The 20712-nt window shown below is 57.1% G+C and overlaps 6 protein-coding genes across 6 annotated transcripts; 1 reads left to right on the top strand and 5 right to left on the bottom strand.

Moving 5' to 3' along the window:
- Positions 1-3316: 3316 nt before the first annotated feature.
- Positions 3317-6099, bottom strand: J3D65DRAFT_643795 (uncharacterized protein; the record flags this gene model as incomplete). Its single annotated transcript, XM_066802107.1, has 5 exons — positions 3317-4294; positions 4345-4925; positions 4947-5188; positions 5237-5611; positions 5642-6099. 5 exons carry the CDS (start codon positions 6097-6099, stop codon positions 3317-3319), a joined length of 2634 nt encoding a protein of 877 aa, XP_066660144.1.
- Positions 6100-7090: 991 nt separating this feature from the next.
- J3D65DRAFT_611188 (uncharacterized protein) lies at positions 7091-8527 on the top strand. Its single transcript, XM_066798879.1, has 2 exons — positions 7091-8149; positions 8223-8527. The coding sequence occupies exon 1, from the start codon at positions 7180-7182 to the stop codon at positions 8128-8130; it is 951 nt and encodes a 316-aa protein (XP_066660143.1). The 5' UTR covers positions 7091-7179; the 3' UTR covers positions 8131-8149; positions 8223-8527.
- Positions 8528-8748: 221 nt separating this feature from the next.
- Positions 8749-9604, bottom strand: J3D65DRAFT_544845 (ankyrin repeat-containing domain protein; the record flags this gene model as incomplete). The annotated part of the gene is made up of 2 exons (XM_066796736.1): positions 8749-9197; positions 9388-9604. The coding sequence occupies 2 exons, from the start codon at positions 9602-9604 to the stop codon at positions 8749-8751; spliced, it is 666 nt and encodes a 221-aa protein (XP_066660142.1).
- Positions 9605-11605: 2001 nt separating this feature from the next.
- On the bottom strand, positions 11606-12664 carry J3D65DRAFT_546073 (uncharacterized protein; the record flags this gene model as incomplete). The annotated part of the gene is made up of 2 exons (XM_066796801.1): positions 11606-12379; positions 12497-12664. The coding sequence occupies 2 exons, from the start codon at positions 12662-12664 to the stop codon at positions 11606-11608; spliced, it is 942 nt and encodes a 313-aa protein (XP_066660141.1).
- A 658-nt stretch (positions 12665-13322) lies between these two features.
- On the bottom strand, positions 13323-15867 carry J3D65DRAFT_611179 (uncharacterized protein). The gene has a single exon (XM_066798878.1). The coding sequence runs from the start codon at positions 15741-15743 to the stop codon at positions 13590-13592; it is 2154 nt and encodes a 717-aa protein (XP_066660140.1). The 5' UTR covers positions 15744-15867; the 3' UTR covers positions 13323-13589.
- A 2560-nt stretch (positions 15868-18427) lies between these two features.
- On the bottom strand, positions 18428-18705 carry J3D65DRAFT_535233 (uncharacterized protein; the record flags this gene model as incomplete). Its single annotated transcript, XM_066796705.1, has 2 exons — positions 18428-18548; positions 18602-18705. Coding segments are annotated over 2 exons (225 nt in total), but the record flags the coding sequence as incomplete, so codon positions are not given.
- Between the last annotated feature and the right edge of the window lie 2007 nt (positions 18706-20712).

Raw genomic sequence — 20712 nt, 5'->3', positions numbered from 1 at the left:
TTGCTGCGGACTAGCTGGGATTCAGCACCTGTGCTGTTGGCTCCGTCATGCATAAAGCTTATGTCGGTTTGACGCGGCGCCGGGTTGCACTGTCCCGGGACTTGGTTTGCGGTATGCTGTTGCTCTTGTCGCACTGCGCTGAATTCTTCCAGAAGAACTTTCCATCAAAGCCGACCGTAGAAGACCCACAGAGCCTTGCAAAGTGCCGAACTCCTCAACTCTCCGCATCTTGGCGGAGACGACGTTGCGCCAACGATACACCTTGGCGAGCTCGAAACAAGTTTATTCATCGCGCCCAGCGGAACACCTTGGCTACTGACTCGACAGCCTCCCGTTAGTAAAGCGGGAACAGCGCGGGGTGCACCTTCAGCTCTGAGCCTCGAGACGAGTAAAGGACGGGAGTACATCCACGTGGGAAATGTGACAAGAGGCCCAACTGCAGCTGCAATCTTGGGACAATCTGGCCAACTAATTCGTACCAGCACAGCCCCCTTGTTGACAAGACAGCCATGGCAATGCCAAAATACTGAGGATATGGGCGTTGGTCGCCGTACACGACTGCCCAATCGCACGGGAGGAACGACGTGATGAGAACCAGGCCACGCACCAAGGCGTTCCCAGCTCGGCAGGCCCGCAGGCACCATCCTTACGAGCAAGCCTCTTCGGTAACTTCTCTTCGCTCCATGACTGCCGGCGGAAAAGCCAGCCAATGAGGCGGCTCTTCCCCGCGACTCTAGCCATTCCGGGCTTTCCTCAGCGCCAAAGTTCGAGTGCCGAGCCAACCAGAGTGCCGGTCGAATGCTTCCAATGCTCGTCTTTCAAAGCATCGCGACAACGGCGGCCGAAACCAGAAACCAGTTGCGCCTCAAAAATAACCCGACATGCGTGCCTTCGCTTCTCGATCGAGACTTCACTGCGAGACCATCACAATATCAAAAGCTTAGCCACCCGTGCTAGGCGCAAGTTGGGCGTCATTCTAGGAACCTTGGCCTGGTCATCACACGAAGGCAAGCCGTTGCATGAGCACCAATCTCGCGAGTCGATAACGTCTCCAATTGATTGAAGTGGCACATTGTCATTGATGCGGACTGGCGATCTGGACGACCATTGCAGTCGGCGAGAAGTGACACAAACGAAAACCAACAGAAGCAAAGAAAATGTCAAAGTGGTGCCATGAATGTCATGGCTCCTTCCTACACAACAGTGCTTTGACCAAGAGCGATGCAAGGAAGACGACGCCTTTGCATTCGGAATCGGGAATCCCGAGAGGAAGCGAGCTGATGAGTCCCCTCGTCAGTCGACGAGGATCGAAGAGATTGGAATCTCATGCGGCGGCAGCGCGGGTGACTGCTGTTGGTTGCAATCTCTCTGTCTCATGTGCGCGCATACGACGCGCAGATGGTACCGATTCGCTGACCGCGGAGCGCTTCCCCGTCCCCGTGTCATGGCACCGGAACGAGGGGACGACTGCCATCCAGCCACAATAAAAAAGAATCAAGCAAGAGGTTCCGGGACATTGAGGGAAAAAAAGAAAGCTCAACCCCAGGAAGAAGGAACGAAAACCGCGTTTAAGATAAGGTTGGTGCCGGCCTAACGGGTCACTCGGGTGTGACAGAGCAACCTCTGGTTTGTCTCTCCGCGCACTACGCTTTGCGAAAGAGCAGGAAATGTTGGCATGGCATGTCAGTATTGTGGAGATGGAGCTTATTCAAAGGTTGAGTGCTTTGCGATGCCACGAGGCTTCAGTGTTTTGGCTCGCGAAAGAGCCCTTCCAAGAAACACGACGCCGACCAGCGCGGTGGGTATCCATGCGATCCCGCGCACCCAGGCTCTTGGTCCGCATCTCTGGCAGCGGCAGACACTGACAACTCGCATCCTCTTCTTCCTGGATGTGTAATCTTCTGGCATATCCACATGTCTGCCCATTGACCCATCTTCCCCAACGCGCTCACAAACAATCAATCCAAACCATCAATTACGCACGTCTCTTTGCGAAATGCTCCCCCCACGCCGCCCACGCCGCCGCCACACCACAGAAGCGCCACCACATGCAGAAAAGGGAAACCCCCCAAAGTATCCACCGAGTCAGCGGCGGCAGCAGCGACAACCGCACGTCCCCCTGGCCCCAGCAGCGCGGCACGGCGCGGCAGTTGCAGCAACCGTCGGGCGACAGACGACCGAATCCGGGCCACTGGCGGCCGCAAAGTTGCGTTGGGTTGACGCAAGCTGGTCAGGTGGGGGGTCCCGGAAGCGTGTGTAGGTGGCTTGGGACGCGTCTGTGTGTGCGCGAGCTTGCTGCGAGGGCTGGAATAGAGTTTTTGGGCTCGCTTGCTTGTTGCTTGTTTGCTTTGCCCCTGTCTGCCGGTGCGTGGGTGGTGGATGCCGTGCGGTAAGTGTGTGCGCACAGACATGTGCGTGTGGGACGACGTCGGTGGGTGATGAGAAGGCGTAGGAGAAGCTCGCTTTTTGCGCGCGTGCGGCTGGCTGATGGAGTAGATCATGTGTTGTTCTCAAAAAGACCAACCTCTATCAACGAAGGGATCTTGGGTCGATAAGACGAGATGGAAGAGAAGTTCTGTTGCCACAGCATTAAATCCTTTACGATGAGGTCGAAGTTGAATTGGATGGAATTTTTCAAATATAATCGACGCCGCTTGATTCCCTAGACCACCAAAGAAGCCAATTGGACTGCAGCTCAGCTCACTCGCATGAGCGTGTTGCGTACTGGGTATCCTCCCAGAGGACCAGACGACGAATGAGGCAGCCCAGGCAGACCGATCGAGCGCGGCCAATTTTGCGCGCCCCCAGAGTGATAGTGCAAACAAAGATAGATCGACGAGTCAAACAAATCAATCAAATCAATCAGCCAGCCAGCCAACCCAACGACCCTGTCACACCAGTACCCCCCTATCCCCAAACATACAATCCCAGACCGTCATTTCCGCCCCACCACCATCTCGCGAAAGCGAGTCGATAGAGTGCGACAGAGTCAGATAACAACGCCCAAAAACTCCAGGTCCCCGTCCAGCCGCACACCATGAAAGCCTTTACAAGTGATACAACACAAGATGTTGAAAAAAGACAGGGAGAAAGGGGGAAAGAAGATAAGAAAATCCAGCTCGATCCTGTGCGTCGAGATAGCAAGAATAAAGACAACAGTGCTGTACATGTAGCGGTCATGTCAAAGCCAGCCGTACGCCAAAAATGAAAAACCAAAAAAGCAAGCAAGAGGGGAAAGATAGCGGCGAGCTCGGCCAGCAAGACGCCGTGGGCGGTCGAGTTCGCTGTCTCATTTCGCGAAGGAGGTTGGCTCGGCTCATGACAGAACCATGCCAATGTCTTGCCTCTTAGGCTCGGCAGCCCTGAGGGCGGTGAAAAAGGTGTCGTCGTCGGCGCCGTAGATGGCATCGTCTTTGCCAGCGAACATGTTGTCGAGCGGCTTCTCAATGCGCCAGCACTCGGAACCGTTCAATTTCTTGAGACGGCCACCCTCGCCAGTAGCCGTGTCAACCAGAAGCCGCATCCGGGTCTGCACACCCTTTTGCTGTGCTTTGGCCGAATTCCAGAACTGGGCAATCTCTTCTACGATGCTAAGGCCTTTGTCGACGGCTTTGATCGTATTTGGAAGCTCGCAGGCTGGACCACCGGCTGAGATGATGTCTGTCGCAAGCAGGACTGCGTATCCGGGGAAGGGCGTGCAGAAGGCAAACTGATTGTTTGCACCCATGCGAGCGTTGCGAACGTGTTTGGTCAATGGGCCCATAACAGAGACGAGGAGTTGGCGGGCGGCGACGTTGGCTCGCTGGATGTTGCGCAAGACAATGTGCGACGGGAGCGACGCATGTCGCAAGTAGCGATTGAGCCGCATAATTGTGGCATTGTAAAGGGCATGCATCCCGACCAAAGTGCCGACGCTTCCGTTGTGAATGGCCTTGTCGAGGTTCGATTCACTGTAGAGGAGGTCGCTGGGTAGACGAGAATGCCACTCGTCCAGACGCCTCTTTGTCTTGTCGTAGAATTCAACGTACTCGTCAAGACTCGAGTTTAGCGTCCTGCGGGCAGAACGGGTGGTGACTATCCAGACATCGCCCCAAATGGCCGAGATGAGGACGTGGTAACCCATTGGACTAACATTATTCCAGTTCAGGCTGTCGTTTTCGACAATGCCAGCCTCGAAAAGTGGAGTGTCCAGAGACAAGCCGGCGTCGTACGCTTTCTTTGTGCTTGGAAGACGGAGGATCGTATCGGCAGCGTCGACGAAGAAGAGTGTACCTCCGGAGAAGCCGTTATATCGCTAAAGTCGGAATAAGTCGGCGTGACAGCATTTTCGGGAATTAAACTTACGTCCACCAAGAACCCTGACCAGAAAGTCCGACGCCGACACTCTTCAATCACCTTCTCGTCAAAGTCGTATTCGGGCTCTTCGTCGTGCTGAGTAATGGATTCCTCGAGATTCAGTTTGAGGGCACTGAGAGCCCGCAGGAAGGAACCACACCAATCCCAGGAGTCTAGGTGGCGGCCGCGGGCAAAGTGAACCAGTCCCACGAACATCCTGCTCTGGCACATTTGAAGGGTAAACTTGCCAACACGTCTCTGCAACGCATCGTGAACAATGTCGAGAAGTTGCTTTTCGATAAAACGCCAATCAGGATCGGTGGAGAAGACGTTTCCCAGAGCCATGGCCGAGTACAACAACATCCTGTCGTCTTGTGACTTTGGTCTTTTGCTCTTCACCCACTTCATGAATGGACCCCTTGGGAAGACTGCATAAGTTGACGAATTAACAAAGTCGAAGAAAAGATTCAACAGCTTCTCAGTAAATGCAGGATCGGCTTCGTATGGGTCAATGTCCATGCCCGGGGTGAGCGTCGGAGAAAGGGCGTCGGAGCTTTCAGAGTGCATCTCGGCGGGTGAGGGCATGGACTCTCGCGCCTCGGTCGACGAACTACGGAAGCGACGCTTTCGCGGGGGTTCAGAAGTCTCGGTCGCGACGTCTTCCGAGTTGACTGAGGGTTCGGCGGAAGATGCCATAACGGTGGAGCTAGCGTTCGCTGCTGCGTACCGCGTGTGGTGATGTGGCGATGGGTAAAATCCGTGATGGTGACCAGAGCCTTGCTTTCCTGGGACTAAGGTTTCGAGAAGGCTGGCCTTGACGCTTTCGGCGCTTGGAATTTGGGTGCTGACACCGCTGCCTTTGGTCAGTGAATTGGGCTAACATGTACATGTAGGGACTCACCCTCGGCAAGTACGTCGTGCCCTTGTGCACTGGGCGCACTTGGGAACACCGGGTTCACACTTGATCTTCTTCTCCCGGCAGGTCAAACATGCCTGAGCCAATCGTTTTCTCGGCTTTCCAGCTTTGGTAATACCCCAAGATGGATTGACGGCTTCGCCGTCAATCATGGTCCGGCAATACGAGCCATCCTCGTAGACAAAGCACATGCCCTCGCCCGGAATCTCCTGTTGGCCCACGCAACGAGCAGCTCGAGCAGCACCACGCGAAGCTTCGCCAATCCGCCTCTTGACCCGAGTTGGAGGTGCCTCACCATGGTCATCGACCGATGAGGTATGCTCAGAAGGGGCGCTGGCACCAGAGGATACAGAAGTCCGTCTGTTCGGGCCGTAGATTGGCTCACGGAACGGTTGGTGGTGGGAAGGAGCAGGGGGAGGCGCGGGGGCATGCGTTATCGAGGCGGGAGCTGAAAAGAGAGGAAAGGGATGCGAGGCGGGAACATAGGCGCGGTGGTCATCACGGGCGAGGTGCAGAGGTTGGTGGTTGATTGAACGCTCGCCGGGCGAAGCGTGGAGTGCGGGGAGACCTGACAAGCGGGCAGGCGCAGCGGGAAGTTGGTCGGAATGGCGCCTCGAGAAGAGCATGGGGCTCACCAGCTCGCGCAAGCTTGGAAGCTGGACATTTTCGGCAGTGGACAAGGAGCCGCGGCTCGAAGGGGAGTCGGTGTCTGGATGGTGGTCGGTCGAACGATGCGCGGGAGAGACGTCATGAGGGGCGGAAGAATCTGGGAGCTGGAAGCGAGAGGACGCAGGCGAAACACCAAGCAGCAGAGGAGCAGAGCGCAGCAGGTCGGGAGCGCAGTCCATGGCGATGGGCGATTAGCTGGACAGACGGATCCGGGAACCAAGGTGTGGAGTCGGGAGGTCTGGGCCTAATTATATTTGCAGTCCCGAGCGAGTACCGGGGCGGTAGGCCAAGCTCAGACGGTCGAGCCGTGCAAAGCCGGGGATGCTAGTCGAGGGCCCGGTGCTCCGAATAGGCCTGAATAAAGGCACAGGGGGACAATCGGAGAGATTCCGCGGTAGCCTGCTGTCTGAGCCAAAACAGCCACGACTGCTGGCTGGCCCGGGCGACGTGGATGGCGGCGGCGGCGGGGGAGGGATGGGAGAGGAGAGGAGAGCGACGGGCGGGGAACGGAAAAGAATTGGCAGAAGGGGTAAGAATATGTAGAAGAGAAGAGAGGAAAGGAGAGAGTGAAGGGGAAAAAAAGAGGGAGGGTGACGAGGGACTGGTTGAGGTGAGGGTGGCAGGCAGGCCTTTTAGCTGCTTGATGGTGGAGGGCGTAGTCGCAGTGGTGGGAGTGTTGGTGGTAGTGGACGTGTAGTGTGTGTAGTAGTCTAGAGGCAGCAAGTGCCGGGCGGCACAGCACACGTCGAGCACAAGCACCACGGCACCACAATCACGAGCGTGCGCTACAACAATGACCCTGATGCGGTCAGACAGCCACCGCACCCTTTCTTGCGACTGGACGGTGCAAAAGTGCCGGCGAGGCCTCTCTCCCCTCTCCCCAATCCGCTCGCCAAACACGGACCGCACCACGGCGCGCGATCCGCATCCGCAGCCGCGCGAGCTTCAGGCCCGGTGATCTCTGCTCTAGCTCGAGACGCTGTGTCATGGACCAGCCATTCCATGTACAGTACTGTACCTATCTCTCTTGCATCATAGACCGCGGCGGAGCTGGAGAGAAGTCTCTCACGTGACGTCCATCTCGGAGGGACGGGAGGTGTGAGAGGCGACCGGTGGTCCGTGCTTGGGTCGCAATTGTCGTCCAGTGGAGAGCGACCGCGACCAGACCGAGACGTCTCCCTCTCTCTTCCAACCCGCCCTCTACTGCTCTCCGCTGCCGCGTCGCCATCCTCGCCCGTCATTGCTATCTGCCTGCTCGCATGGCCACAATGGCTTCCCCTGCCCCTGCTGACGTAGCTGCTACCTCTCCGCCTGCACGACCAGAGCCTCCCGCAGACTCTGTCAGTCCTGACCGCGACACTTCCGACGCGCCCGCTTCTGCCTCCCACAAAGACGACTGCCAACATGTCCAATCAGATGGCGAACTGTCGACCGACGCCAGCCTCGACCAAACCTCGGTCTCCAAGAAGCGCAAGCGCACTCCCCATGTCGACTCTTCCGAAACGCCCACCAACACCGCTACGCCTCCGCTCCCCGCTGACGAAGTGCCCCCGCCACTGCCAAACGAAGAATCTCCCGCCCCAGAAGATGACGGCTGGGATGCTCACTGGGACCAAAACGTTGCCGCATACTACTTTCATAACCGATACACCGGTGTGACGCAGTGGGAAAACCCTCGAGTCCCGGCCGCCAGCTCTTCGGCCGGTGCACCTTCAGCTGCCGCTCCTCCTCCACCGCCCGGAACCACGAGCTACGGCGCATCCAGCAGTGCCCTGCCATCTCCTCCGCGCAAAAAGATCTCGGGCTACAATCCCGCCATCCACGGCGACTACGACCCCAACGCCGACTATGCACGTGAGTATGAACACAATGACGAAAACACGCTCGACCCGGACGCCGCTGCTGCCGCTCATGCCGCTGCCTTGAGTGGCGACACCTCTGGCGCCTATGCGCAAAGCGCTGCCTTCAACCGCTTTACCGGCCGCTTCCAAGCCGGCGATCTGGGACCGGACCGGCACAATGATGAAAACAAGAGCAAACGCCAGCTCAATGCCTACTTTGACGTTGACGCCGCCGCCAACAGTCATAACGGCATGAGTCTAAAGGCCGAGCGCCAGAATAAGCGGCTCTCCAAAAAAGAACTCAAGGCCTTCAAGGAAAAGGCGGCAAAAAAGAAAGAAGAGAAGAGAAGAGCCTGGCTCCGGGATTAGAGTGCCTGGGGGTGGCAACGTAAGTCGCTGATAAGCTTGATTGTGCATGGCCGCCTGTGACATTTTCTTCGTGACTGACTGCAAGCCCATAGACGTTCCCTGGTATTCCCGGCCCATGGGCCAATTGATAACCAACCACTTGGTAAGCACAGGTTCAATGCCCATGAGCCTGCAAAATCGATTTTCCGCCAATGTCTTGCTCTTGTTCAATCCCGCCGCCGGTTGTTTTGGGGTCTTTTGGGAATGCTTCCTTTCTTCTTCTACCTCTACATATCCCGATCCACGCCGCAGGGTGGATTGATCAATTGGTTACTGCTTTGCTCCGATCCAGCGACCCGCCATGTCCAAGTCTTGTAAATTATCTGCCCTTGGCAATAATAGATTCCCCTTGCAGTTGGTATATTTGCCAAGCGTGGCCTCTCGATGTGGCGTCCCGCAGCCATGCATGTCCTTCCCGCAGCGTCCAAGCCCAGGTTTGAGCAATTGGATGGCTCCACCGCAATGGTTGCTGTCGAGTGGCAACGGCTCGTCTTGATGCGTTTGCTGCCTGATGCCAGGTTCCGCAATGCTTTGAAAAGTCCCGGTCTTGCATAATTTTGCGCACAAGAAAGGACTCAATCAACTCGCCCTCTCCTGGCCCTTGGCAGAGTCGTCCACCTTCAAGCTCTCGACTCCCTTTTCAACCCCAGTTTCGCCACCCTCGGAAGTGTCGCCCATGGTCATCTTCATCTCCACCTCGTCACCGTCCTCTTCCTTGGCGCCTTCTGCAGCCTCTTGGTCCTTCAATGCCCCCACTACGGTATCTAGAGCACCGCCTTCGACAAGCAGCCAGCTCACCACGTCGTTCTTGTCATTCTGCTCGGCCTCGTAGACGGCATCGTGGCCGGCGGCATTGAGCACGGCAGCGTCAGCGCCAAGCGACACGAGCAGTCTCACGGCATCCAAGTGGCCATTCAGGGCGGCCCAGTGGAGCGCAGTGTTGCCTGAAGAATTCCGAAGGTTCACAAACGGCTTGTAAGCGTCTGGCGAGGCGGCCGAGGCAGAGGTGAGGATCTTCTTGATGACGTCTATCACAGCTGTGCGGTGTCAGCTCCGATGTTTCAGCGGGCGTAGCAGTCAAGCCATTGGCGGGGCTTGGCTTGGCTTGCTTGCTTGCTTGCTTGCATGCCATGTGGGATCGGAAATGGAGATGGACGTGGTCAAACATTCAGAGTGGAAATCCGATATGCAGGCAGGCGGGTGGCAGGCAAGACGTACCGCTGTGACCGTTGGCCGCCGCGTAATGCAACACGCTATTCCCCGAGTGGGCGTCGACGGCGGCGCACAGAATGTCTGCGGCAGATGCGCCCTCGTACTGCGGCAGCTTCTGCACCTCGGCCAGGTAGACGGGCAGGTCGTCGGTCTCATTGGCGCGTGCCAGATACAACAGCTCGTCGATCTCGTCCTCGTGGAGCTGGGGCAGCGCGGCAGCCATTGTGCGGACTTGAGTGGCGAGTTGGATGATTGGCGCAGGGCTTCGGGAAGACGGTGATAGCGGACGTCAGTGGTGTTTTCACAGGCGAATTGGTGGTGTAGTAGACAAATACGTTGGAAGAAGCTGGAGCGGACAGGGCAGACAGGAAAATTATGGCCGAGCTTTAGCCGGCACCATGGCTCTGGAGGTCCGGGTCCGGGTGGCAGCCAGGTGCGCGGTACCTAAGCGGAAGCCCACCCAGGAGGAGGCGGGCCGGCAGATCCTCTCCCGTCTGCCTCACACGTCCCGTCGTTTCTGTCAATGACCTAGCCCAAGTCCAAGTCCAAGTCCAACCAAGTCCAACCAAGCCTCGACAAGCATTCATCACCACTTCGGCTCAGGTTTCGTTCCCTCTAGGCTGCTGCCAGCCTCGCCACTCCTCCAGCATGACATGCTCCTCCGCTGACACTTGGGAAACCAATGCGCTCACAGCTCACCTCAAAGACGGACCCTGTCATTCCAGAAATAGACACCACGCATAAACGCGCTCTAGTACCGTAGTCAGCATCCAGCTCAGCTGAAAGACCCTCTTGCCTCGCCATCGCGCGCCATCACCCCCAATGCGTTCCTCCACAGTCCAGCCGTCTGGTGGCGCCCCGCTAGAAGGTCAACATCAGTTCATGCCCGCAACGCGCTACCCTTTGGCCTCTCCACACCTGCAGGTACCATGGTCGCCACGGAAAACGCATGGTGCGACCCTCAGCGGCAAGCGCATGCATTCTGACGCTGTCAAAACGGCCCACGCCCGCTAAGCGCATGGTCGACGCGGGGGCCTCTACCAAGAAATTCGCGTGGCTTGCCGAACCGCTGACTGTCCCTGGACCTTCAGCTGTGGCAGAGACGAAATGCTTCACCGTTTGGTGGCCTCTGCTCCAGCGTTTCTCCATCGACCCCGCTACGCCAAACAACGCATTGACTCGAGTTTGGTCCGTCAAGGACCAACACTGGATGAGAAAGAGGCTCACCAGCGCTGCTCTGGATGTATACTCCCACGTTGTGGTGCGCGACCACAAGCCGACTACGGCCTCGTCCATGCTGGACCATTGAACGCTTTCGACCTGACCCAATCCTATAACGACCGGGATGTCTCGGTCACAAAAGATGTTAGGAACCACCTCCCGGCCATCCGCAGGGGGAGAAAAAGAAAAAAATCGACTTTACGAAATCCCGCATGTCCAAATTCCCATTCCAGCGCTAAAATCACCCTTTGCACGGCCCGGTGGTTTCAAGACAAACCGTTGCTCCCTCCCGCCATGCCCCACTCGTCCTTGATTGGAGCAGTGACCGCTGGCCTCGACGTATACGGTCCCGGATTGTTCCAACGGCTACGTCAAGGGTCGATTCCACCCTACACTTACCGCACCGCACCAGCTGCCAGCTCGTGGATCTGCGGGCCGAGGCGTGACCCTTAATATAAACGTGGTGCCTCGATATTTGTGTGATCATTGTTCCACCACCTCTACGATTGCGTGTTTGACTTTTTCTTTCTTATTGTCTCAATGGCTGAATTTTGTGCTCTCGGATGCAACTCTCAGAATCCCGGGGGCGAAGATTGTCGTGGCAAGTCCGCCTCATCCTCTTCGGCCGACATTGGATCTCGATCATCTGTATCTGGACCTACTCGAGCGCGCTAGCAGGATAGCAGGAGCTACCTCCGGAGCCTCGAACCACGGGCGATGAGGCATTTGGGGACATCTCGTGAATGTGGTGTGGTTCTCTCCATCCAAGAGGTCGAGGACGGCTTGTGATTGACGACGACGAGCATCCGCCATATCCGCAATTTTGGAAGTGTTTGCCTCGAAGGCTCTTGGTAGCAGAGCTGTTGCCACTGTGCCAAAGGAATTCTTTCTCTCTCTAACCACAAGTCTAGAATCTACAGAAATCTCCATTGGCCAACAGCCACGAAGAGCGGAAGAAAAACGAGTTGAATCCAACAGCTTATACACCATCAAATCAATGAGGTTACACCTTGTACGCCTTGGTGTCCAAAGTTCCCACCTGCTCGCCAAAGCTGCCCTTGAGCGCAACTTTCAACTCATCACGCTCCAGCACCTTCTCCTTGCTCGCCACCAACTCATCAACATCCCAATTGACGCCAATGTACCTGCCGGTAAGCCAGCGGGCATGTTCGCCAGACAACCACACAGTCATGCCGCCAACCAGCTCCATCGAGTCGCCCTCGAACGGCTCAAACTCCTTGATGGACATGGCCGTCGAGATGATGCCCGGATGCATGGCGACAGCACTGACGTGCGGGTTCTCAGCCGCGACGAACTCGACGAGGCGGTTCAGGGCGCCCTTGGCGATGCAGTAGTTGCCCAGGCCGGGAACGATCTCGACGCTCGCCGACGATGAGATGGCGACGAAGGTCGGCTTGTGAGGAGGGTTAGTAGGCAAGCCACGCAGAAACTCGCGGACCAGCAGGAACGGGCCGTGCAGGTTGACGTCGATCTCGCGCCGCCAGACGGCCGGGTCGGCGTCGCGGACGCTCGACAGGCCCTGCAGGGCGCCCGCGTTGGACACGAGCACGTCGGCGGAGCGCCCAAAGGCGTCGCGCACGCTCTGGAAGAGGCGCGCCACCGACTCGGCGTCCGTCACGTCGGTTGCCACGCTGAGCGTCTTGACGGACGGGTTGATGGCGGCGAGGCGCGATTCTACGGCGCGCAGGTTGTCGAGGCGGCGCGCGGCGAGGACGATGGCGCTGGCACCCGAGTGCGCAAAGGCTGGCGCGAGGCCCTGGACGGCATCAGTACATACTCAAAAGTTGGTCCACAGACGCCAAATGGCCTTCCTCTTCCTCTCCTACTGCTCCCATCCGCTGCTCCCAACTCACTCGCTCACTCACTCACTCACCTCAGCCCCAATGCCCGAACTGGCACCCGTCACGACGACAATCTTGCCCGCCTGCGAGAGCGCCGGGTTGGTGCGCGGGTCAATGGCTGGGTAGACGTCGCGGTGCACCGTTGGCGTGTACTTCCACTGATGCACCCAGTAGTCGCGCGGCGGCTCGTTGGATCCCATATCTTCTGTCCTTCGTCGATGGCGACAACAGACGGCTTCTGTGGCCGGCTGTCAAGCGTAGCGTACGGTAGAGGCGTGGTAGGAAGGTCGATGTAAATCTGCCGGTGTTGTTGTATCTTATCTGCACCTTCGTAGAACGTGAACGTGGGAGAGGGGCAGGCGGCCTTCGCCTTCGCTCCATTCCCCTTATATATACAACAGCGTCTGGCCTGACCCTCTTTTTTTTTTGTCCCTCTCTTCGCCGCCCTTCTTTGGCCATTGACTTCTTCTCTCAACAGACATGCACCTCTTTTAGCCTTTTGGACCCCACGCCCGCCCCACAGACCGTCTCCTTTCTCCGGACCCTGCTGCTGGCCTTGTCCGTGCCCCCCCCGTGTCGCTTGCTGATCAGTGCTACGCGAGGGGAAGAAGAGTGGGGTGGGTCGATGGTTGGTTGGGTGCGTCGGCGTCGTGGCGATGCGATTCTTGCTGCTGCTGCTGCTGCTGCGGGGAGAGGTCCGGAGGGATGGGTAGGTTGTTGGTTATGCGGCCTCAGTTTCTATCTGATTGGGGGAATTCTCGATGGATAAGTCGTTTCTGCTGGTTCATGTCGAACACAATCTAGACGAACTTGGGAACGTGGAAACTCTGACGTCTAAGCGTGCACACCCAAAAGTTTCATTTGGCCGGACTGAATGAAGGCAGCATTGGAAAAATTGGGCGGCTACAACTGTCTCAGCCACACCAATGGCAGGCGAATATACTACTGTACATGCAGATGAAAAGATCAGGGCGCCTCGAAACTCCGCGCGACCCGCAACGACTCGACTCGACTCGACTAGTCTTCAAACCTCTTCGACAGAATCACAAATTCGATGGTGCTATTACAATGTCCCTCCTCATCCTGCTTTTGCAACCAACTTCGACACCCGCGCTGGCCAATCAATCACTCATACGCCGCCACGGCCGCCGGTCTAATCGTCGTCGTGGTCGTCGCAATCGGAATCGTATTCGTCAGCGTCAGCGTCGTCCTAATAGTCGGGAGACTGGTCGTGCTACCGCTGCTAACGCTGCCAAGTTGCGCATTCGGCTGCGACAGGGCCGACGCAGCAACGGGGCGGCCAGACGAGGAGAGGAGCGAGCCAGACGCCGTGTCGAGCGTTGAAAGCCCCGCGAGCAGCTCGCCTGCGGCCCAGGAGTGGCGCAGGAAGGGCCGCGGGATGCGCTTGAGCGTGCTTAGGCTGTGGCTGGCTGTTGCGGCGCTGATGAGGCTACTGCCTGCCGATGTGATGCTACTGCCGGCCGGGGTGAGGTTGCTGAGAGGGAGCGGCGCGCTGCTGCGGACACTGCTGCTGCTGCTGCTGCTGCTTGCACTACTGCTGCTCGGTGTGGTACTGCTGCTGCTTCTCGCCGATGTTGTCGACGAAGACGCCGGTGCTGGTGGAACGACGGTTGTCAGTAGCGAAGGTTGCGGCAAAGTGCTCCGGAAAAGAGTGCTTGGTATCTGAGAGATGACACTGCTTAGGAGCGAAGAAGCGGGCAGACTGCTGCGAAGCAGTGACGTGGCGGGCAAAGAGGTGCGGACTGTGCTCGGTAGTTGGGAAACCTGGGAGAAGATGCTGTTGACGATTGAAGAAGGAGGAAGTGAGCTGCGGATAGATCCTGGTGCCTGGGACGCCTGAGAAACCAAGGTGCTCAGGGGAGAACTTGCGGGCAAAGAGCTACGGATGGAGCTGGGCAGCTGAGAGACCTGGGAGGCTAGACTGCTTAACAGTGACGTTGGAGGCAATGAACTGCGGACAGAGCCAGGAATTTGAGAGACCTGGGAGGCTAAACTGCTTACAAGCGATGTCGGGGGCAAGGACCTGCGGACAGAGCCTGGTACTTCAGAAACCCGCGAGGCCAAACTGCTCACAAGTGATGTCGGCGGCAGGGAGACTTGGGACACTACACTGCTCGGGAGAGAAGCCGGCAAGGTGTTGCGAAGGGAAGACGGCGCTTGAGAAACCTGAGAGACCAAACTGCTCACGAGAGAGCTCGTCTGCAACGAGCTTCGGAAAGAACCTGGGGCCTGGGAGACTTGAGAAGCCAAGCTGCTCAGAAGAGAGCTGGTCGGCAACGAGGGGCGAACAAGAGATCCCGGCGCCTGCGAGACGTAGCTCGTCAAAAGCGAAGTAGGAGGCAACGAGAGAATGGGGCCAGGAGCTTGCGAGACGACGCTGTTGACGAGGGAGCTTGCGGGAACGGAACTGCGGATGAGAGAGCCAGGGGCTTGAGAAACGATGCCAGACAAGGCGGAGGTCGGCAGCACAGAGCTGCGGACCAGTGAAGGGGGAACTATGCCACTGTTCCCGACGCTGATGATGCTGCTGCTGCCGCTGCTGCTGCTGCTCCGCACTGAAATAGTCTCAGACGCCTCGGCCATTGCCAGAGCAGTGAAAGCTGGCCGGATAAAGGCAAAGGGCGTAAATGTCGACAGGACAACGGTGGCCAAAGTCGCTGTGCGGGGCTCCGAAGGGTTGATGGTCTGGATAGTAAAGATTTCGTCGGCCTCTGTTGGATTGATAGTCTCAATCGTAAAGATCTGGTCCGCTTCCGTCGGGTTGATGGTCTCAATGGTGTAAATCTGATCATCTGCAGTCACGGTAGGCGCGAAGTCGAGATCTTCATTGACGGCCGGAATGTCGAGCGGCTGATCAGGGACCGGTGTGGCCGTAGCTGCTGAGCCATCGTCTTCCTGGAAAACGGTTGTCGGACTGCAGGTCGTGATGGTAGCCGTTACTGTTCCTGTTGAGACTGTGCTTCCAGTTACCAACAAGTCGACCTTCGTCGGGGCATTGGTGATTTGTAGCGATATGTCCGCGTCGACGGAAAGAACCGTTGGTTTCTCCACGCTGGTAAGGACGTGGTACGGTTGCAAGAAGAGCGTTGGTTGGACTTCGATCTCGACGAATGGTTCGGGTACACATGTTACCAATGCCTTGTATGGTCTGTAAAATGTCGGTCCGGTCCTGACGTTCGAAGAGAAGATGGCAGGCCTGTGACTTGGGAGGTTATCAAGGCCGCCGTACGGAATGTTTGTGGAAAATGAGTTGCCCATGATGGTGGTTGCTGAAGGATCCTGTAGAGCAGCTTGGCCGTGTTGTTGCGACTACAGCCAAGACAGGCCTGATATAAGTCAGTCGATGGCAATGAGAGCGTGATACTACTGCACTGACAGAAAGCTCGCAGGCCGCCACACGTCCCGACGCTTTCAGACGTGGCACACGCGTCTTCGAAGACGATACGGAAACGGCAGCGAGAGACCGGTGATTTTCCAGAGCACGGCCTCGGGACGTCCAAGGGGCGCACTGGTTTGCTATGAGAGCAGGCGCAGGACGTGGGCGCAGCTAGGAGGTCTGCGCTGGGCAGAATGCACTTCAACACATTCTTTCGCGGACGGTTGATTCGGAGCGACGCTATGACGACACAAGAATGAGAACCGCGACCCCGCCATGGGAAAGTTGATTCTGCATATCTACGCGTGGCTTTGGGGTTGGGTTCGTCTGCGAAGGCCTACCGCTTTCAGTGATGCTCTAGGCTGGACGTTCTGCCCCATCCAGGAATTATTCTCTCGTTTTGGTCGGAGTAATGGATATTCAAACGAGCTTTGGGGCATTGCCGGCTCTTTCAGACAGTGAGCCATTTGTTGTCCATTTGGGAATTCGGGCGACTGCCGACCAGTCGTTTCTATCAAGTGGTGTTTGGACACCTCCAGGAAGGTTGAAATTTGATCGTTTCGAGAGTTGTCTACAAGTGAGCGCATGAGGATCTTGTCAAGTACATGCTTTGTCGGTTCTAAAGGCCGAAAAGTTTGGAACTTCAGATTGGCCATGGCTTTCGATCGACTCATCCACGTGACGACGACGGGTTTGACCGCTCAGGTATGTTCCCCGCGATCAGTCCGGTCGGTCTGTGTCCGGTATCTGATTCCACGCAGGCGAGCCGAACAGCCCAAAGCTCGACTGGTGCGCATTCCAATCACGCTTCATGCACTTGTTGTTTCAGGGACTGGAACGTCGAAATCCCCAAAGACTGGATTTACGTTGCTCTTTTGATTGCATCATGGACCGGCGGTCTGGGTTCCATCGACTTGTCTAGACCTTTGATCTTATCGTGGGGTTGCGAGGATCTTCATGTTTGGGCATCTTGTTGATGCAAACGGACAGTCGTTACCATCTACGAGTGGGCCATGATGCTGGAGAAATATGAGGGGACATGTCGATGCCGAGGCCTAAAGCCACGTGGCTGTTTTGCTCTTATGGCGGATGGTGGACGAAAAACGCCCACTCCCAAGGGCACCTTTTGAACCCGCATAGCAGCCCATCGATAAGTGTTGTCCAGGGCATGAAATTCCTCTTACCGCCCGTTACTGAGTGCTGATAGGTTTGGTGCCTTGCAATTTTTGAGCGGCTGTAATTGTGTCACGAGCTGTCGGATGAACCCGATACCAAGACACACAGTGGAGTCTTCACGACGTAGAAGTTTGACCGAGTCAAGGCATTTCGCTTTTTGCAGCATCTTCTCGCGAGGGACCGCAGCCGCGGATCTCACGGCACCCTGGACCCGTTCACCGACTGCATGGCGCACAGCCTCAATGGGCATGTTTGCAGTTGATCTGGAGACGAGTATGCAGACTGACTCGGTCGAGGCTGACTAGCGGTTCGGGCAGTCGGCGAATTTTGGGCTGAGCGACGGGCACCGACGAGGGTTTCGGACGGGCGGACAGGAACCAAAATACTGGGGTGGGCAGGCGGATGAGTCGCAGAGGGTTATCGTGGAGCGGAGCAAGAAGTGATGCGCGCGGCGTGCTTAGCGGAGATTTGACCTTTGTGGACTTTCGAGTCTCGAAGAAGGTCAATAAAGGAAAACAGTGGATAAAGGGTCAAGGCAGCCTGGGGGATTACTCGCATGACCTCATGACCTTTCGATAATCAATGGAGAATCCTGATTTTTTCATGGGGACCATGGAATTTTCTTTGCCCTCGCGGCGTTGGACAGCGGGCTCAAAAGGTGCTCTGTGCTAAAGGGCCGAGGGTCTCTAGTCGGTGCGGCTAAGCAGGGGCACTTGTCGTGGCTTGGGTGGTGGTGATGACCAAGTTTGGTGGCGGTAAAGACGTACCTAGCGTGGAGCTGCAGGTGGCCGGCCGCCACGGGGTTTGGTGAGACGCTGGGATAGCAGATGACAACAGCGTAGACAAAGTGCCAACGCCATGACGACGGTCACGCTGGAAAAGCGTTGATTCGGTCGAGTTGTTGGGCGTCGACAGTGCGGTGCGGTGCGGTGCAGGGGACAAGACAAGGGAGGCTTGGCTGCATGACGAGCGTCAGCGGACAGGGATTGGGCGCAGAGGAAGGAGCAGGGTCCGGAGATTCGCGTGCGGAGACGAAGGGAGCAAGCGGGGGAGAACATGATCCATCCTGGCCTACCGCCCGCGGGCCGCGACCTTGAATGATGATGCGAAGCTTGTCTGGGGACAGGACTGGACTGATTCGTGGGATCAAAACATTCGCAGTCAAAGCAACATGTTTCCGAACTAAGTAAGCCGATATTTACAACAGAAGCCCAAGGTCGGCGTCAGCCTTGGTCCTAACACCATAGATGCCCAAATATCCAAAATGCGCCTTTTACCCGCTCCATGCCCAAAACATTATATCGTAAAGATCAAGACGCTGTTCATGCTCGAGGCCAAGAAGATGATGCCATGTCCAAGTGATGGAAAGTTAAGAAGAAGTGGAGCTGACGGATCCCCGACTCGACTCGGAGTGGAGGTTGGTCGGAGAAGTGGTGCCGTTTGTCTGCGAACGTCTGCGGGCCGAGCTGGTGGCGCGCTCAAGCTGGAGCTTGGTGTGTTCGTGCATGACGCTGGGGTGAATTAGCGACTGGGGATGGGTCGTGTGGTGGGAAAGCGTGTGTACCGGTTGTAGGTAGACATGGAGGCCTGAGGGTTGTCCAGGTCGTACTGGTTGGCGAAGTTGTGCATGGGCGTCATGGGCTCCGAGAAGTTCTCGCGGACGTAGACAGAGGCTTCGGTTCCGATGGCGGACATGGCGGTGATGGTGATGGTAGTGGTGGTGGTGGTGGTGGTGGTGGTGGTGGTTGTTGTTGTAGGCTGTGGTGTTGCAGAGTATTTGGCTGGGAGATGATTGTTTGGTAACGGACGCAGGGCGGGCTATATAGGGCATTTCCAGGTGGACAGGCCATGTAAGCAGCTGGACCCTTTCTACAGCCATGATGGGTGGGCATACGCCACAAGCGCAGCCGATGGCCAGTCTAGCAACCGGGGGGTCGAGATCATCGCCCCCTGAGTGGTCGCCAGCCGAGGACCCTTGATTGACGTCGCCGCGCACAAGCCTTGCGCCGCCATGGCCATGCATGCCGAAGACGGGTTCCATTGCCCGTGCATGGATGACATGACGCAGTTCTGGGTGACTTCATCTGCATAGGTCACCTCCAGCTGTTTCCGACCCTGCGGCTCTTTGCCGCCTCTTTGCGTCACTCCTCCTGCGATCCAACGCTCATCTTGATTCCTCCCTTCAGCCCTACCGCGTGCCTGGCTTTGCTTTGCTTTGCTTTGCTCTGCTTCCTCTGCTCCCGTCTGCTTGCTATGCCGGCCCGGCCTCTTGGCCCGCTGCCGACGGATGTGACGACCGTCATCCCTCTCTCTGACCTCTCGACTCTTCCGCTTCCTTGCTTGGCCCGCCGTTCTTTTCGCATTTCTTTTTCGCACCTGTCATCATTCTCTTCAGCAATTTTAATTTCCGCCTTGTTCTTTGTTTTCTTTTTTGGTCAGCAATTGCTTCCTCTAGTGTGTGCCCCACGACGCAGCACACATGGTCGCTTCCCCACCACCGCACTTCGCGTGTCCCAAAACGGCAGTCTCGTTCCTCGCGCAAAATCCAGACGTCCTATCGCCCCTCACCCTCTCCAGGGATGCTCCACGCTTGCCACCTGGTAGTTTAGCCTTTTGAATGGTTTACTCCTTTGAAAATCTTTTTCCTTTATCGTCCTTCATCTGCGCAATCGTCGCGAGCCACGACTCTTTCTGGACGTTGAATCTCGGCTCCACTCGCCCAAACGTCCCCCTCCTCACGACACAAACGGCTCGTTTTGATTCGGACTCTCTGGCAGCTTTGCTGCTTCACTTGCTCGCCCTCATTTCCTCCTGGCGTTGCTGGTGCAACTCGATCGCCACCTCTGATGTCATCGGAACCTTTGCAATCCTGCAAACACCCACCCCGTCAACGTCGATCGCTTCACGTCGGCCTCGAATACGCCAGTCAGCTTTGTTTTGAAATTTCTCCTCCTTTCGACCCTTTGCCCCCCGCCAGTGACGGGACCAACGCCCAGCTCCCCGCCCGCATATCCTGTGATATCACTTCCCGACTCTGATCAAATTCACCCGCAGGCCGAGACTAAGTCCCCTAGCCAGCTCCATTCGACCCACTTCGACCCCGTCTTCAACCATTCCGCCATTGTTCTCGACCGCAAATCTCTTGGCCTCTGGATCCACGATCGACTGACTGACTTGGATTCGTGACGACGAGACGCCCACCTGCTCACGCTCGTCTGACGGCCGGGGGGTGGGGAGGCACCATCGTCACCACCAGACCAGCCCCCATACCCAACCGAATCATGTCACCACCGTGATATCAACAGGGGGCATCCGCGGCTGCAGCCACTTCGCGCAACCGTCGAGGATCAAGCGGCATCAGCGCTCGAGTGCTGGCCAGGCTGCCGACGCCAACCAAAAGCTTTCAAAGGGTCCCAGTGGCGAAGAATGACGTTGATGCCGACAAGGGACGACGGGATGATGCAAAAACAGTCAGCGGCGGCCCAGCGACCACCACGCGTGCACATTCCAAAAGAATGTCTGAAACCAGGCAAACCGTCTCGTCCTGACTGCGTCTCTTTGTGCGGACGGGTGGGATCGTCTGGTGTCTACATGTACCCGAGTACCTGAAGTCGACTCGCTCGTGGCCTCTCTCCGCGCAACGGAATGCTCCACTGACGTCTTCCGTGCCTGCAC

This window comes from Phyllosticta citribraziliensis (genome assembly GCF_038025025.1).
Source record: "Phyllosticta citribraziliensis strain CPC 17464 chromosome Unknown J3D65scaffold_1, whole genome shotgun sequence".
Classification (NCBI taxonomy): Eukaryota; Fungi; Ascomycota; class Dothideomycetes; order Botryosphaeriales; family Phyllostictaceae; genus Phyllosticta; species Phyllosticta citribraziliensis.
Note: the sequence above shows the minus strand (reverse complement) of the source record. Positions and strands in the feature narration are given on the sequence as shown.